At 35.8% G+C, this 15,165-nt stretch overlaps 2 protein-coding genes across 4 annotated transcripts in view; one reads left to right on the forward strand and one right to left on the reverse strand.

Annotated features, from left to right (window-relative positions):
- Positions 1-7,645, reverse strand: part of RBM27 (RNA binding motif protein 27) — a 39,592-nt gene extending 31,947 nt beyond the window's left edge. Inside the window, exons 1-3 of one of the 3 annotated variants that reach the window (XM_087887425.1) lie at positions 7,299-7,601; positions 5,060-5,307; positions 1,911-2,029 (exon numbers count right to left, since the gene is read on the reverse strand). Coding sequence is in view for 2 of the 3 variants with exons in the window: in XM_034405100.3 (XP_034260991.1) it covers positions 1,911-2,029; positions 7,299-7,357 (178 nt within the window). In the remaining variant the exon portion in view is untranslated. Of the gene's footprint in view, positions 1-1,910; positions 2,030-5,059; positions 5,308-7,298 lie in introns of all 3 variants that reach the window. The other 2 variants (XM_034405100.3, XM_034405104.3) reach the window with 2 other exon arrangements.
- A 2,219-nt stretch (positions 7,646-9,864) lies between these two features.
- The window catches only part of LARS1 (leucyl-tRNA synthetase 1), a 52,003-nt gene continuing 46,702 nt past the window's right edge, over positions 9,865-15,165 (forward strand). Inside the window, exons 1-2 of the mRNA XM_034405089.3 lie at positions 9,865-10,386; positions 12,747-12,865. Coding sequence (XP_034260980.2) covers positions 10,381-10,386; positions 12,747-12,865 — 125 coding nt within the window. The 5' untranslated portion in view covers positions 9,865-10,380. The remainder of the gene's footprint in view (positions 10,387-12,746; positions 12,866-15,165) is intronic.

Below are 15,165 nucleotides of genomic sequence, written 5' to 3' on the forward strand. Positions count from 1 at the left end.
CATAAATTGTGATGTGATTGAGACCTGACATTTGAATTTGAAACATTAAATACTGCATGCTTGCCCTGCCCTTGATTATGCTTAAAATTGTTGTTCAGATTTCAGGGTCATATTCTTAAAACTATATTAAGAATCCACTGGGAGATCATTCTGTCTGCTGAAAACGATGGTATAAATTTCGTTTTAAAATCAGTATAATTTCTTCAAGGTACTAATTTTATAGCCTATTGAGAAAAAAAAAATCATGGCTGCCATAGTGAAATGTTAAGGTTTTTCCCTATTGACTTGAGCTGTGGCATTTAGGATGCTGACAAATATTTGCCTGCATCAAATGCCACCAATTTTACTTTAAGTAAAAGCATATGTAACATTATATAGTTTCATTATAAATTCCCAAATTATGCTGGATGATTACCTTTCTGGAGGAAATAACAAGTCTTAACAACCACACTGGCCTTCCTGTATAGCATGGGTAAGGTAGGTTTTCAGTTTGGACCAAAGTTGGGAAGTGGAGATGCAGTGGCTTGCTTCTTTCTACCTTGCTCATCCATGTTAGAGCTGCAGATAGGAAGTAGATGCACACTGACATATTATGTCCTGGCAGGTTCTCCAAACTTAGACAACTAGGCCTACTGCATGCTGGAATAAGATAGGCCTTGGCCTGATGAGGAACTTTTCTTATAAGAAGCAAAGGGATTGCTGCATCTGAACATAGCCAATATTTTGCGAGTGAAATTACAGCACTTTGTTTAATGTTTTAATCTGCCAAAATGACATTTAAATGTTTTTGCCATTGCCATCTTTTGAGTTATTTTTTAATTTTTTTGGTCTAGTCTACAGCACTGGGTTCCCAGTAGTCTCCCTTCTAAGTAACAATAAGTCTGATTAGCCTTTTAAGACAAGCAAAGCCTGAGTATGTGCTACCGTTCACCTGGGGCAAATTTCCTTATGTTTAGCACCAACATTTTGTAGTGAATCAGACATTTATATTAATTATCTGTCATTGGGTGGTGCTGACTGTTAGCAATCACACAGATTTTCTCCATGATGTTTTTAATTTTGTCCTTCAGGTCTTCCAACCAAAGGCCCATTGCACTGTGACTGAATCCATCCATCTTGCTATTGGTTGTCCTCTTCTCCTCTTACTTTTCATCTTTCTCAGATTTAGAACTTCTCTAGAGAGCTATGTTTTGCCTAATGTATTCCTAAATAGGATAATTTGTTATGGGTCATTTCTGCCTTGAATGAGAACTCTGTGTTAATTTGTTCGATGTTCCATTTGTTTGTTTCCCAAAAACAAAGTTTGAAAGTGTTAATATGACACTTTCCTTTATTTGCTTCTTTATATATGATGGTCGATCCTAAAAAACAGAATGTATCTACTACCTTGATATCTTCATTATCAATTTTAAGGCTGGTTGTTGCATCTGTCGTCATTAATCTGGACTTCTTTATAATTAATTTTAGTCCCATTTTTCACTGTACTCCTTAAATTTTATTACTAGAGCTTGCAGATCCTTTGCATTTTTAGATATGAGTAGCATCATCAGCACAGTGCAGGTTACTGATGTTTTTTCCTCCAATTTCAAAGCACAGTAATCTTCCAATCCTACTCCCTTAAGTATATCCATTATTTATCTGAATAAATAAGGAGAGAATATACAGCTTTGTCTCACTCATAGAATCAGTCTGTAGCTTCCCGATCTGTAAATAGATTTCCCATGAGGATGGGATGTTCTGGGGCAGGAATTTATATATTTGCCCTTTGTATGTTTTAATCTGCCCAACAAATAAAGATCTTTGAGTAAATTATATGCTTTAAAATTATATTTTTAAAAGAAAAGCAACAATGTAGTAATAAGCAATATTTATATTTATAATACATTATTAATAAATATACATAAATGTACCTTTTTGCAGAAATACATCTAGCTGATCAGCACAGAAAGCCTTTAGTTCTTTTTCTGGCTTGTCTTTTTTGACCAGTGCAACAACATAGTTAGCCAAGGCTGATGGATCAGCATCACATCTGAGGAAAAATACTTTTATTAGCATATAACTTTTAGTGTCAGAAGTCTAACACAAGAAGATATATTGTAATAAACTTCTCTGAAGATGCAGTATTTTATTCATATAGAGAAGTCTGATACAACTTCTACATGGGTGACTGGTATACAAATAGAAAATTTAACGTACAAACTTAGAAGAGCTAAGCAAAACATTTCACATAGGAAGCAATGCTCCCTGTACTAATGATAAATTCAATGTGATTAAGAATAAAATATTAGTATAAAAAGTAAACTAGCATTTAATTCAGACTAGAATGTAAGATTCATCTTATTTACCACACTTCTTCACACTATAGAATTCTGTAGTGTTACCAGATCACAGCAAAAGCCACAACATGATGACTGAATGTTTATGTCCATAAAAACGCCTTTAAAAATGTTAAATGAACAAGTCTGTACTTTTTTCATATTATAGGCTCCATACGAAGTTTCCTCTATTCTACAGCCTTAGCATTTTTATGCATATTATTTTACTGTTATTTCCTCATGGTTCCTGTTTTAGAAGACACTATTTTGCTGGGGAAAAATGCTTTTACTTTTTTGCCTGCCTGATCCTTGGTTAGACTCATTAGTTTTCTCTCAGATACTCTCTACCTTTTTTTCAGAGGTGCATTTTCTTCTTTCCTCAAGTTTTTGTTCAGTTTCTTTTCCTGTTTCTGCTCCTCCCCACTTTAGTCAGTCATCTGGCGACTTCCTGTCATTTTCTTTCCTCTCCCTTACATAGTTTTTCTGCTTGTCATGTCAGATTGTTCTGTGCAAAGTTGTCATCCCATCCAAACTAATAGCTTTCCTTCCCGAGTGCAGTACAAGTTGGTTTCAAGAGTAATTGGGCATTAACTGAACTATTATGGTGTTGAAGCCATGCACCACCATTAACTTTCAATATTATTATAGATATTATATCCAGGACTCAGGAGGAAACAGATATAAACTGCCTATAAACAGTAAAATGACCTGAATCATTTGCCCAGATTGAATATTTCTCTTAGTTTCCATCAGGCAATTGAAAGTATTTCATGTCCTGAAATTCTTTTAAAGTAAACCATGAACACAACTTTATTAATATAGAAATCTTTAGGTTATAATAAAAATATGCTCCCAAGAATAATCTATTTTGGGAATATATTTTTATTATAACCCAAATATAGGTTGGGAGTATATCCAACAATCCAGTGATGTTTAAGTTACTAAGTGAGCTGATTTTTAAAATACTAACATGTAAGTTATAATTGACATTGAAAGTGTTAATCATATATTAGTTACAACAGTGTTATAAATTATAGTGGGAAAAACTAAAGAAAGCGATAAGGAGAAAAAGACAAGATCTTTTGCAGACAAATACACTTAGAATAAAATATTTGACATAAAAGCTCTATTTTGCATATTTGGCTGCAAAAGAATGCTGAATACCACTTCAATGGCATGTAAGAAGCAAGTTTAGTCATAAGCAAAGTATCAGAAGCAAATGTAGTCTATAAGTTGCATGCAAAAGATCTTAGGGTCAGCTCTAGGTATCTGCAAGTTTTCTGGAAGATAGATTCATTGCAGACTTGAAAATCCCTAAGTACAGTAATATTTTGGCTTAAAACAATTTACAATGTAAATTTACAAGATAAGAAATACACACATCTTTTATACAAAGATTGTTGGTATATTCATGTATGCTAGTTTTGAAATGAAGATTTAAAATATGTACGCTGTGTGTTGCTAGATCCTTGTTTACATACACAATGATCAGTGTTTTGTTTATGCTTTTAGTGCTGCTGAAACTAATGAAATAATGTAAACTCAATTCTTCTCAACATTAACTTAATAGTACATCAAGTTGATTATCAAAAATACCTTGTCTTGAAAGTAATGCACATATTGCATTATATATTGGCCATATTTATACATTGTACTAAACTGTGATATGGTTAGTTTATGGTTCACATATGAACTCAGATATTGTGGATCATAAACTATGTTTGTTTATTGCATGAGGGAATGAAGCAAGACAGTGAAGAACCACTATGGCTTGCCAAGATTTTTCATGATGTATATCTCTTTGTAGATATTTTCCTCTTGCTATATGTTGTTATGGCTCTAGAATTCTTTGGATATGTTACATGAACTCAACCAACTGGGATTTATTTAATTTACTACAAGATTAAACGTTAAAAGAAGAAACTTTTGTAGTGACAACTAAGCAAATAAAATCAATTGATCCATAAATCTGAGTGTGAAAATCTTCATCTAGATGTTTATTGTTGAATAATAAAAAATAGGACAGACTTCAGATGCTTGGTAATGTATATTAAGTGCACAATTGAACCCACATTTTTAGGCAATTTTAACTGAAGTGCATCTTTCAATGAATTCCTAAGTAGAAAATATATATGATAGATGAGAAGTTTGAACACCCTTTTATTTAGTATTCTGTAAATACTTCGACAGAAATAGCAACTTCCAAATATTTCTTATACTCAACTAAGACTCTATTATTGCTTTTAAATATTTTTTCACCAACTCTTCTCTATTGAACTCTTATAGGCAATATACTTAGGGTTTCTTGCATGTTTGAGATCTCCCCAGATTTTTAATATTTAAGTCTGTGGATTATTCAGGCTATTCTAGAGCATTATTTTTGTATGTTCCAAATCATTGTCTTGTTGAAATAGCCAACCCCTGTTTTGGCTTCAATTTCTTCACTGACTGTGGGACATCAGCTTCTATGATATTTTGATATTAAGTTGAATTCATTCCTCCTTTTACTTGTATAAGTATTTTCTTTGCCACTGACTGTCACATAATCCCAAAACATAATAGAGCCATCTTGTGTCAATGGCAGCTAAGGTATTCTTTTCTTCAAATGCTTTACTCTTTTTCTCCAAATGTATGTTGTGTATAAGGTTGTGACCAAGTTGTTAATTTTTATTTCATCAGTCCAAACCCCTTTGTTCCAAAATGTTTTAGACTTGGTTCAAGTTTTTTTTTTTTTTTTTGCGTACCTTAGATGATGACTTTTGTGATGAAGTTGGAGAAAAAGTTTCTATTTGGTAACTATCCCTTGCAGTACATTCTTGTATAATGAATGTTGTACTGTGGACAACTTCTCCAGTGTTAGCTAAACTTTCAGCAGGTAGTTTGCAGCAATCTGTGAATTGTGTTTTGTAGATATGTCCAGTTCCAGGCAATTTTGGCAGAGATTTGTCTTGATCTTCATGCTAATGTCCCACAGCCAGTGAAGAAAATGAAGCTGAAAAGAAGTTGGATAGTTCAACAGGACAACAATCTGAAAGATACTTCCAAATCAATTATGAAGCTCTTACAGAGAGAAAAATAAAGGATCTGAAACAGTCTGTAAAGTTCCCAGAGTTGAAAATTATCGAAAACCTGTGGAGAAAAAGCTGCAGCATGCCATTCATGCTAACAGTCCCAAGGATTTCTAACCTAGAAGATCTCTGCAATGAATAGTCAGGGAAAAAAGTCCAAAAGCAGCAACAGAAAAACTGGGTGGTCAGAGGAAATATTTATTTGGAAGTTGATATTTCTGCTGAAATAAATATTACAAAATATTGACTAAAAGTGTGTCTAGACTTTTCTACTTTCCACATATTTTTTTTATCCATAAAAACTGCTTACAAATAGCAAACATGCCCTGAGATTTACAGCAAGGTGCTATGCTTAACTGTTAACCATATGCAGGTTGCATTCTCTTAAGGATTCATTGAAATGTAAAAATGGGTATCCAAACTTTTGCATTCAGCTGTAAAAAACAATACTAAATTATGAACACTAAAATAGCCTTTCAAATTGCTTAGAAATTTGGACACATTCATAATCCTACGGTTTTATAGGGTATAAAAATTCAAACAGAGACTCCACAGGTTAGTTAGAAATGCCAACTGCTTATGCAACAGAATAATTCAATGTTATTCTACCTTATTTTATTTTTATCTTAGGAAACCAACTCAGCATTCCAGTTTAAGAACTTAATTCACGAGACATCAGAACTACTTAAAATAGGCTGTAAAGTTTGGGATAACATAGTTAAGTATTCAAGGCCAAAGGGAAAAGTTAATAATTACAAAAAATTAGGAATTGAGATAATTTAAGTATCTCTGGAACTTCTACTCATCATTTTAAATGTGATGCAGCATAGTACTCTTTAATGTAACATGTATACTTCAATTTTTTAAGTGTCAGTTTGAAAAAACTAAGTGGTTTGTGGTATAAGCAACAATTTGTACTTATATATATGCAATTATAGTATAACACAGCTATTCAATAAAATAGCTGTCCCTCTGTCAAAACAACTGACATAGTAAACAGAAGATACAAAGTTGTATTCCAAAAACTTCTCATGAATGTCTTGAAAGATATAATAACTGCTATAAGGTACAAATTTTGTTTTGGTCAACTGTTGGACGAAATAAAACAAAAGGTTTAGGATTCAAAGCTTAAATGGGTCAGAATCTCTCAAAGTTATAGACAAGGTGCTTGCATAAAAAAATAATAATTCAGAAAACCTCTTGGTATTATGTTAGTTTACCATCGAACTTGTCAAAAAAATAATATTTCATTATCCTAGCCAGTTGCTCTTTCTTCTAAAAGTTTTTTTTCCTCTTTTTTTTTCAAAGTACTCGACTCAAACCCAAATTTAGAGAAGGGGTCAGAGCGACGGATGGGCAATGGTTTCATTTCTTTTCCCAGTTGCTATAGTATATGATCCACTGCCCTAAATAAACGTTTTTTTTTACTTCCACGCAGCGCCTCCCTCTCTGTCAAACCTTCATTCACCTCAATACTCTCAAACCACGATCGGGACGTTTTGGGAACCAAGTAGGCGAGCAAAAACCCCGCTTTTTGTCCCCGTGGAAACTCAGGCGCTTCATCGCCCCCTTCATCCTCACGTGTGTGTCTCTCTCTCTCTCTCCCAACCTCCCGATTCCCAGTTTATTCTGTAGCTGTTACTACAATGCCTTGCTCGGAATCCAGGCGGAGGGACGCTCCACGCCACCGGCAGGACCCCGCGCCCTCTGCTCCCTCCTTGGGGTCCTTCGGCTTCTATTAGCCCCAGCTCCACGCATCCCTTGCGGGCCCCTTCCCAAGCCAGCCCACCCTTCTTCCCCGGGTCAAGCCCCATAATCTCCGCCTTAAGGTCCCAAAAGTCCCCTCACCCTGGCTGCCCCCCCCCACCCCGCCCGCCCGCCCTCTGGCGACTCTCCCGCACCAGCCCGCACTCACATCGGCTCCAATAACTTGGCCAGCCAGGACTTGAGCGCGTCCACGTTCTCTATGATCATGGCGAGGAGGGTCGCGGCGGTGGCGGCGGCGCTGCAGTTACACTTCGGGCAACATCCCTCCTCCCTCCCCCCGCGTTGACTCCGGTCCCTTCTTCCCTCTCCCGCCAAGTAGTCCCTCGCCAACAGCAACAGCAGCAGCAGCAGCACTCTAACTCTCGCCCCTCCCCCGTTTCGCCGAGCCTGGGCCTAAGTCAGACCAGGAACTAGCTAAACCGAGAGGGCGCAACGTAACCTGCTGGGTATCGGAGAAGGGGCGGGCACCCGGTTTCGCAGCGGAGCCAATCGGACGACGGAGCCTCGAGGAAAGGCAGCCAATCGCGCGACAGCGCCCCCGAGCGAAGGAACCAATCCGAAAGCTGCTGGGAGTACAGTAGCAAGAGAGGTGGGGGTGGGGGGGAAAACACCGGTGGGAGGCCTCAGCAGGTTAGGTCGAGCCAACACGCGTTGAAATCTTTGTAAAGAGAGCTCCTAATTCAGGAGAGCTGCTGCTGCCGAAGCGCGGGTGGTTGGGATACGTGAAACCACGCAGCGTAAAAAGTGTGTTTCCGAGCCTTTGGCGAATACATTCCTAACGTACAACGCACGTTAATCGGGCATAGAGCGAGTCGGAAATGAACTGCGTTCTGTGCGCGGCGTCGCGTTAATTTCCCAAGGGTGAATTTTTTTCACGCTATTTTCAGCAAATGCGTGGTGATTGACATTCGCATTAGGAAGGAATTTGTATTGAGTTCGCGAACGATTCTCTTTATGTATAGGTGTATACTCTAGAGCCACATTAAATTGCACATGGCTACAGTCGCGCCTCCCAACAATTCTCATACTTGCTAGCATAGGATATAACTTCAGGCATGTGATAAGGTTAAAAACTAAGATGAAAGCTGATATGCCATAATTTTAGATCGTCTAAACCCCCCAAGAAACAACATGTACTATGTGAGGAAAGCAATATCTATTAATAATCAGTCATTACATTTAGTAAAGGTGTATTTTACCAAAATACCAAAAACATGTATTTACCAAAATATATATGATTTGTACACTCACCATGTACAATATTTACCTACACATGCACAGAAAAGCGATAGTGGTATAATAGTTTAAATTTTTGGAACAACTTTAAATCCTCTTTCAGCCATGGATACCCAATGAATTAGGCCAGTCACTCTTAGCCCAATCTACTTTATTGTGTTCTAGGAATAAAATTAAGAGAAATACAGTATCTTAAATACTTTGAATTCCTGACTATAATGAAATTAACATCAGCAATTGGAAATTGTATACGTAGACACGCATTTGACCCTTCCCATTTATGCTATTCCTAATATTTATTGATAAAAGTTTAAATAAGCCAAATGTAGCCAAAGAATGTAATTACAGTAAACAAAAGAAACACCTATCGCAGACCTAAAGCATCTTTGGAAGTAATTTTTCACTGAAGGGATTTTCAGTGCTGATACTTGCTGATACAGTGCTAAGACAAATGAATCTGAATTATTTTAGTTTCCCAAATGCCTAAATGAGAGGTGATTTGGGTGTAGAAACTAAAAAGGCACTTCCTGTCATATTTTGAATGCTATTATTGCATCATTTGTACCCTATGACTATCATTAAGTGTGTACCTTATGATTCTTGACAAATGTATCTTTTCTTTTTATGTACACAGAGAGCATATGCACCAGACAAATTCCTTGTCCAATCACACTTGGCCAATAAAAAATTCTTATCTATTACCGCACAAGATAAGTCTAATTTTGTTAGTGCTTTGATTCCCTGTGCATATTGTTATGTATGTGCAGTATAGTATAGCAAAAATAATATTGCTTATTAATAATTAAGTATTACTAATTAAGTAATACTGATTTCAGTGGGCTTTATTTCCTAATAATTTTGAATTTTTAACTGCATATAAGTATAAATGCAAAAAGCCATCTTCTATTTCTTTAGTGTGTGCAAGGTTTATAAGAAAATTATTTTAAATAAAAGAACTGTGAAGAAACAATGTTGTATAATACTCCATTTTTCTAGAAATACCTATTTTTATCCTCAGGTTAATTTTTTCTCATCAATACCGCATGATTTTTTTCATATGAACAAGGATATGTTACTTAGTAAAAATATGCTGTGCCTCAGGGACAATTTTGAAAGTTTGTATATACTTTTAAGAACAAGAGAGGGTTTAATAAAATCCTTTATCTCTTGGAATGCTTTTTCACTTTGAGAAACATTGCAATATGATGATATCAAATTGAACATCAAGTGGCACCGAAAAGCTTCTTGGATATATCACAACTCTTGCATACTTAGCAAACTTTCAGAAACAAATATAGGATAATTTTGTCAGTGAGCCTCACATAGGACTACAGTGCATGCAACTTGTTTTTGCTCCTGCAAAATGCATTCCTTTAGCATGCATTTTAGAATCAAGTCCTAAATGATAGTGCTCATATAATCCAACCAACGTGAATATCCAAATTATAATTAGTTATATTTACTTTACGGCTGGAAGGCTTTTTTTTTTTCAGTAGGAAGAAAAGTATTTAAAAACAAAAGAATGCAAACAGAATCAACACTGATTACATTTGCCATTTTGCAACAGCTTCTGAAAAGTTATACAAGTTATTTCACCTCTATTCCTCCCGCTTCGCTTATGACATCAAATATACAATAAACGCAATATCAGAGACTGAAATTTAAGATTTGGATACTCCTATTGGTCAGCATCGATAGGTTTCATCCTCTCGGTGCATTATGGGAAACGTATTCAATTCCAAGACCTCGCGGTTTGTGAAAAAAAGAAAAATCCCACGCGACAAGCTCTGGTAAAGTAACGCTTGGCTTGTAGCGAATTGTAGTTCAGCTGGCGGGTACCGTGCACTGTGTTAGCTCTGCGCAAACTCAACATCCCAAAAGTCTTCGCGAAGGAACCGGATCCATCTTTATTTTAAATGCATTGTGGGAGAACCGGCGGCGTGGAGCTGGGGGCGTAAACTGCAGGTGGAAGTCTTTCAGACTCTCGAGGAGCGATGACGGTGAATATCGGGTGACGGCGTTTGCCTGGATTGATTTTAGGGGGCTAGCTAGCAATTGGGCCAGGAGTATGGATCGGAGGATGATCTGTCAACGGAAAAAGCAAAAAAGGGGCGAGTGGGCCGCCCCCCCTTCCTTCTTATGCTGTCATTTATCGAGATATACCCTTCACTTAGAAAGGGACTGGTTGGAATATTCCGGGTTAAATTCCACGTGGTTTATAACCTAATACTAAATAAGCAAAATTGCAGGGATATTTACAACGGGTAGCATAAAATGGCTCTTCCTGAGAATTGCCCGAAATCCCCGCAATCTTTGCTAGACATCTGGTTGGGGAAGGTTGACCTAATGGAGCGTTCTCGTTCCCTCCCTTGTATTTCAGTTCCCATATTCCTCAGCGAGCATGCTGACTGGGGATTAAGGGAATTGACTGAATGCCTTTATGACGTCTAGATTATCCTGTGCTGGAGGCATCTTGAAAACAAGGATAAAAGAATACATGGAAGTCTCGTTTCAAATATTTCCTGTTTGCCCTGTTATTATTTTGCTTGGGTTTATTTGGATTAACTGGATGACTTTCTGGTTAGTATCTCATGTGCAAACTTTAACAAAAGAAAGGTCTTTTGCACAAGTCTTTAGGAAACCTTGCCCAATTTGCAAAGTGAGGACAAGAGTTCAATTTTTTTGACAGCTGTCTTTTTGTGAAACTGTTACAGATATTAGATTTCTGTTTTCAAAAATAAAAATTCTGGTGACTCTTAAGAGTATGGATTATGCTGCTGTTAGTACAAACTAGTAAGATGTGTTGGTTTTATATATAATAAAAGTATTATAGTAAATTTCACCCATATTTCAGAGTGAGACATTGATCGCTTTATCCTAAGTGTGATTGTCTGATGAATGAAAATAATAGTTTTTGAGATACCTGATTTGATTGTTTTTGCTCTTGCTTGAGTTCATTTTGTTTGCCTGCTATGAGGGTTGGTTAGCTGTTTTGCTTTGATTGTAAGCTGCTGTTTAACCAAAAGGGAGAAGTAAATATGATTTGATAAATTCACAGTGCATTTTAGGTGTCATTGGAGTTGTCATGTAAATTTCCAACTGATATGCTGATTGTAACATAATACTTTTTTTACTTTGCCTTTTGGTTCAGTACATAGCAATATGACAAGTGGAACTTGGGGCTTTTCTGCTTCTGCTTTTCTGCCAGATTCATATTCAGCTTGCATAATATCCCAGGCTATTATTTATATTTACCAACGATGGTTGCACATCTCCAATTGTCATACAGAAGGGAACAGGGTATCAAATAAAATCAAGCAATTTGTCTCAAATTGTGAAACACAATTTCCATTTTTAAAAAGACTTTCCTTTTAGGCTAATACAAATTGTCCTTACTTAGTGAGCCATCATACAGCAACCATTAAAAGTTACAATGGTGTTAAAAAAAACCTTACAGTTGGTCCACAATGTTGTGGCCATTACAGCATCCCTGCAGTCATGTGATTACAATTTGGGTGCTTGGAAACTAGTGCACATTTATGACATTTGCAGCATCCTGCTGTCATTTGATCACCTTTGCAACCTTCACAGCTAATTTCCAACAAGCAGAGTCAATGTCAATGGGAAAGCTGGCAGGAAGTCCCAAGTCACAGTTATATGGCATTGTGTTTAATGATCTTGGGTGATTCACTTAATGACTGCAGCAGGAACTGATGTCATAACTGACATCATAATTGTCACATGCTGTTTAACTTTTATGTCTTAACAAGACATTATTATGTCTTATCGCTTAACAAGCCATTTCCAATTGTGATTGGTAAGTGAGGGCTAACTGCATACTCTTTAACACTGCAAATGCTATCAAACGTCTGCCAAATAGAAAAATAATAGCACAACTTACAATTGAATAAATGTGAAAATATGATCAATTTTCATATTTTCACTTCTTTAGATAATTGGGACTTTCATTATCCAATCAATATGAAGGTATAAATCCCCAACTAATATATAGTAGATTATTTTTAAAATGTGACAAGAACTAAAATGAATTACTGAACTGGCACAACTTGATCTTTTGCAGGTTTAAATTTCTTAAGAAAATAAGGACTATCTGAACTCAAATGAAAAGGAGGGCAGTAATTTTATTTTATTGATAATATTTGTAAATTCATAATATTTTTGAAATTTTTATAAGAGATAATATCTGGATAATATTGTAGAGTTAATATTCAGGATATGATGTTTGTGTGAAAATTCAAAGTTTTGGCACAATAACGGTACAACATTATACCATTTATACTAACATAAATTATATTATTTAAGCTAATCACACTAATTAGGGATTATTTGATCTTTTAAGGAACGGAAAGGGACAGCTAAAGTCGACTTCTTGAAAAAAATAGAAGAGGAAATCCAACAGAAATGGCACAATGAAAGAGCATTTGAAGTTAATGCAGAAGATGCGGCAAGTCACAAAAGGTGAGAATTTCACATGTGACTGAGAATTTCAATATTTGAGTGTGTAAATTTTAAATCTAATCGGTTTTTTAAAAAAAATATTAGTTATGTATTAGCTTTAATTTAATAATAGAAAATTAGTATTAACATTTTAATTTTTTTAGTAGTAGCAAGCTTATGTATAGTATAATGAGTCACACAGAATCTGTCTCTAATAAGATGTTTTCCAGATACAATATGGGAACTACTATAGAGGTTTTCCTGCCAAAAGAGTGAATGCAATATAACACTTTCCTTAAAAGTGTTCCTTCAGAGAGCTGAAATCCATGTGAAATGTAAGACCAGATTAGGAGCTAGGAAATCTGAAAATAACATTCCATATACAACTAAAATATGTGTATAGTTGGAAGCATCAAATTCAGAGTTGGCTAATTTCTGTCATTTTGCTTAATAAAAACTGAAATACAGGTAGTCGTGAAATTAGAACCATTCGTTTAGTGACTGTCTGAGGTTCCAACAGCACTGAAAAAAGTGATTTATAACCATTGTTCACACTTACTATCATCGCAGTGTCCCCATGGTTAAGTCATCAAAATTTGGATGCCTGGAAATTAGATCATACTTACATGTCCTGGGATCATGTGATCACTTTTTGTGACTTTCTGACAAGTAAAGTCAATGGGCAAGCCAGATTCACTTTATAACCCTGTTACTAATTTACGTGATTCATTTAACAACTATAGCAAGAAAAATCAAAAAGTGGGGCAAAACTCACTTAACTGTCTCGCTTAGGAACAGAAATTTTGGGCACAATTGTGGTCGTAAATTGAGGACTACTTGTACTAAGAATTGATATTCTGGGGTATAGGTTTCAAATGTGCATCTACATTTCTGAAATTTCCAACTTGATTTATTATTCCTGACCTCTTTTCTTTAAGAAAAAGAATTTAAAGAAATAGGTGACAAATACATAACAACTTGCTAGAACGGTAGTAAGGTTGGTAAATCAACAGAGATACACATCTGTAGATTTTTATTCTGAATAGCTGAATCAGAAATACACATACACAAGTGTATATTATGACAGGATATAATTATTTTAATCTTTGTTTTCATTATGCTGCCCATAAAAAGTTAAAAGCAGTGACACCTAAGAGATTTCTTGTGAATCAGGTCCAAATGTAGCTGACGACATGGCCATATCCATGTAGTTTTCTTGATAATGGTATGGAAATGGTTTGCTACTGCTGCCTCCTCAATTAATTTCTGGTTTGACCTACTGTTCTGGGATTTCTAGTAATTTTCAGTCCAGTTGAACAAGGCTAGGTAAGTGCTGCCATCTAGCTGAGTGCATTTAAAAGGACTTGGATTGAGAAATTCTGAGTGAAAATTAAAATTAAGCATGACATTCTGCTACATAGTTTTATAATTTGATTGTGGGTACCATTTAATTATTAGTTTGTTTCTGTTTGGTTGTAGCAAAAATGAACGAGGGGAAAAAGGAATTTATATCTGATCAGGATGTTCTTCTAGCAGAATGAGGTTCCTTTTGCATGCAACTGTATGTGTCTCAAATTTGGAGAGTTGTAGGATACATATATACTTACAAACAGTACATGTATACATGTACATATGTACATATACATGTACATATATACATATACATGTATGTATATGTATGTATGTATGTGTGTGTGTATATGTATGTATGTATGTATGTATGTATGTATGTATGTATATGTATATGTATACAAATACGTATACACACACACATACATATATAGTAAAGGTAAAGTCCAGTTATGTCTGATTATAGAGGGCAGTGCTCATTTCTGTTTCTTAGACAAGGGAGCCACAGTTGCTGGAGGATGCTTCTGTGGCCAGCATGACTATATGCTGAGGTGTAATGCTGTTACCTTCCCACTGAAGTGGTATCTATTTATCTACTCCTATTTGCAAGTTTTTGAACTGCTAGGTTAGCAGGAGCTGGGGCAAATAACGGGAATTCACCCCATGTGTGGGTCTTGAACCTGGACTGCCAGCTGACTCTACACACACACACACACACACACACACACACACACATATATATATATATATATATATATATATATATATGTATGTATGTATGTATATGTATCACACACATACATACATACGTACGTACATACATACATACATAGAAACTTAGCTGAGGCAACTCAACAATGATAGAATTCTAATTCTATTTCTGTGTGTGTGTGCATGTGTGTATACATACATGCTTGGAGTTCTCTGTTATTATGGAGGTTTGTGTTTGAATTGAGAAACTTAGGTTACTT

The sequence above is a fragment of the Pantherophis guttatus genome, chromosome 2, assembly GCF_059756535.1.
Source record: "Pantherophis guttatus breed Tessera chromosome 2, ASM5975653v1, whole genome shotgun sequence".
Lineage (NCBI taxonomy): Eukaryota > Metazoa > Chordata > Lepidosauria > Squamata > Colubridae > Pantherophis > Pantherophis guttatus.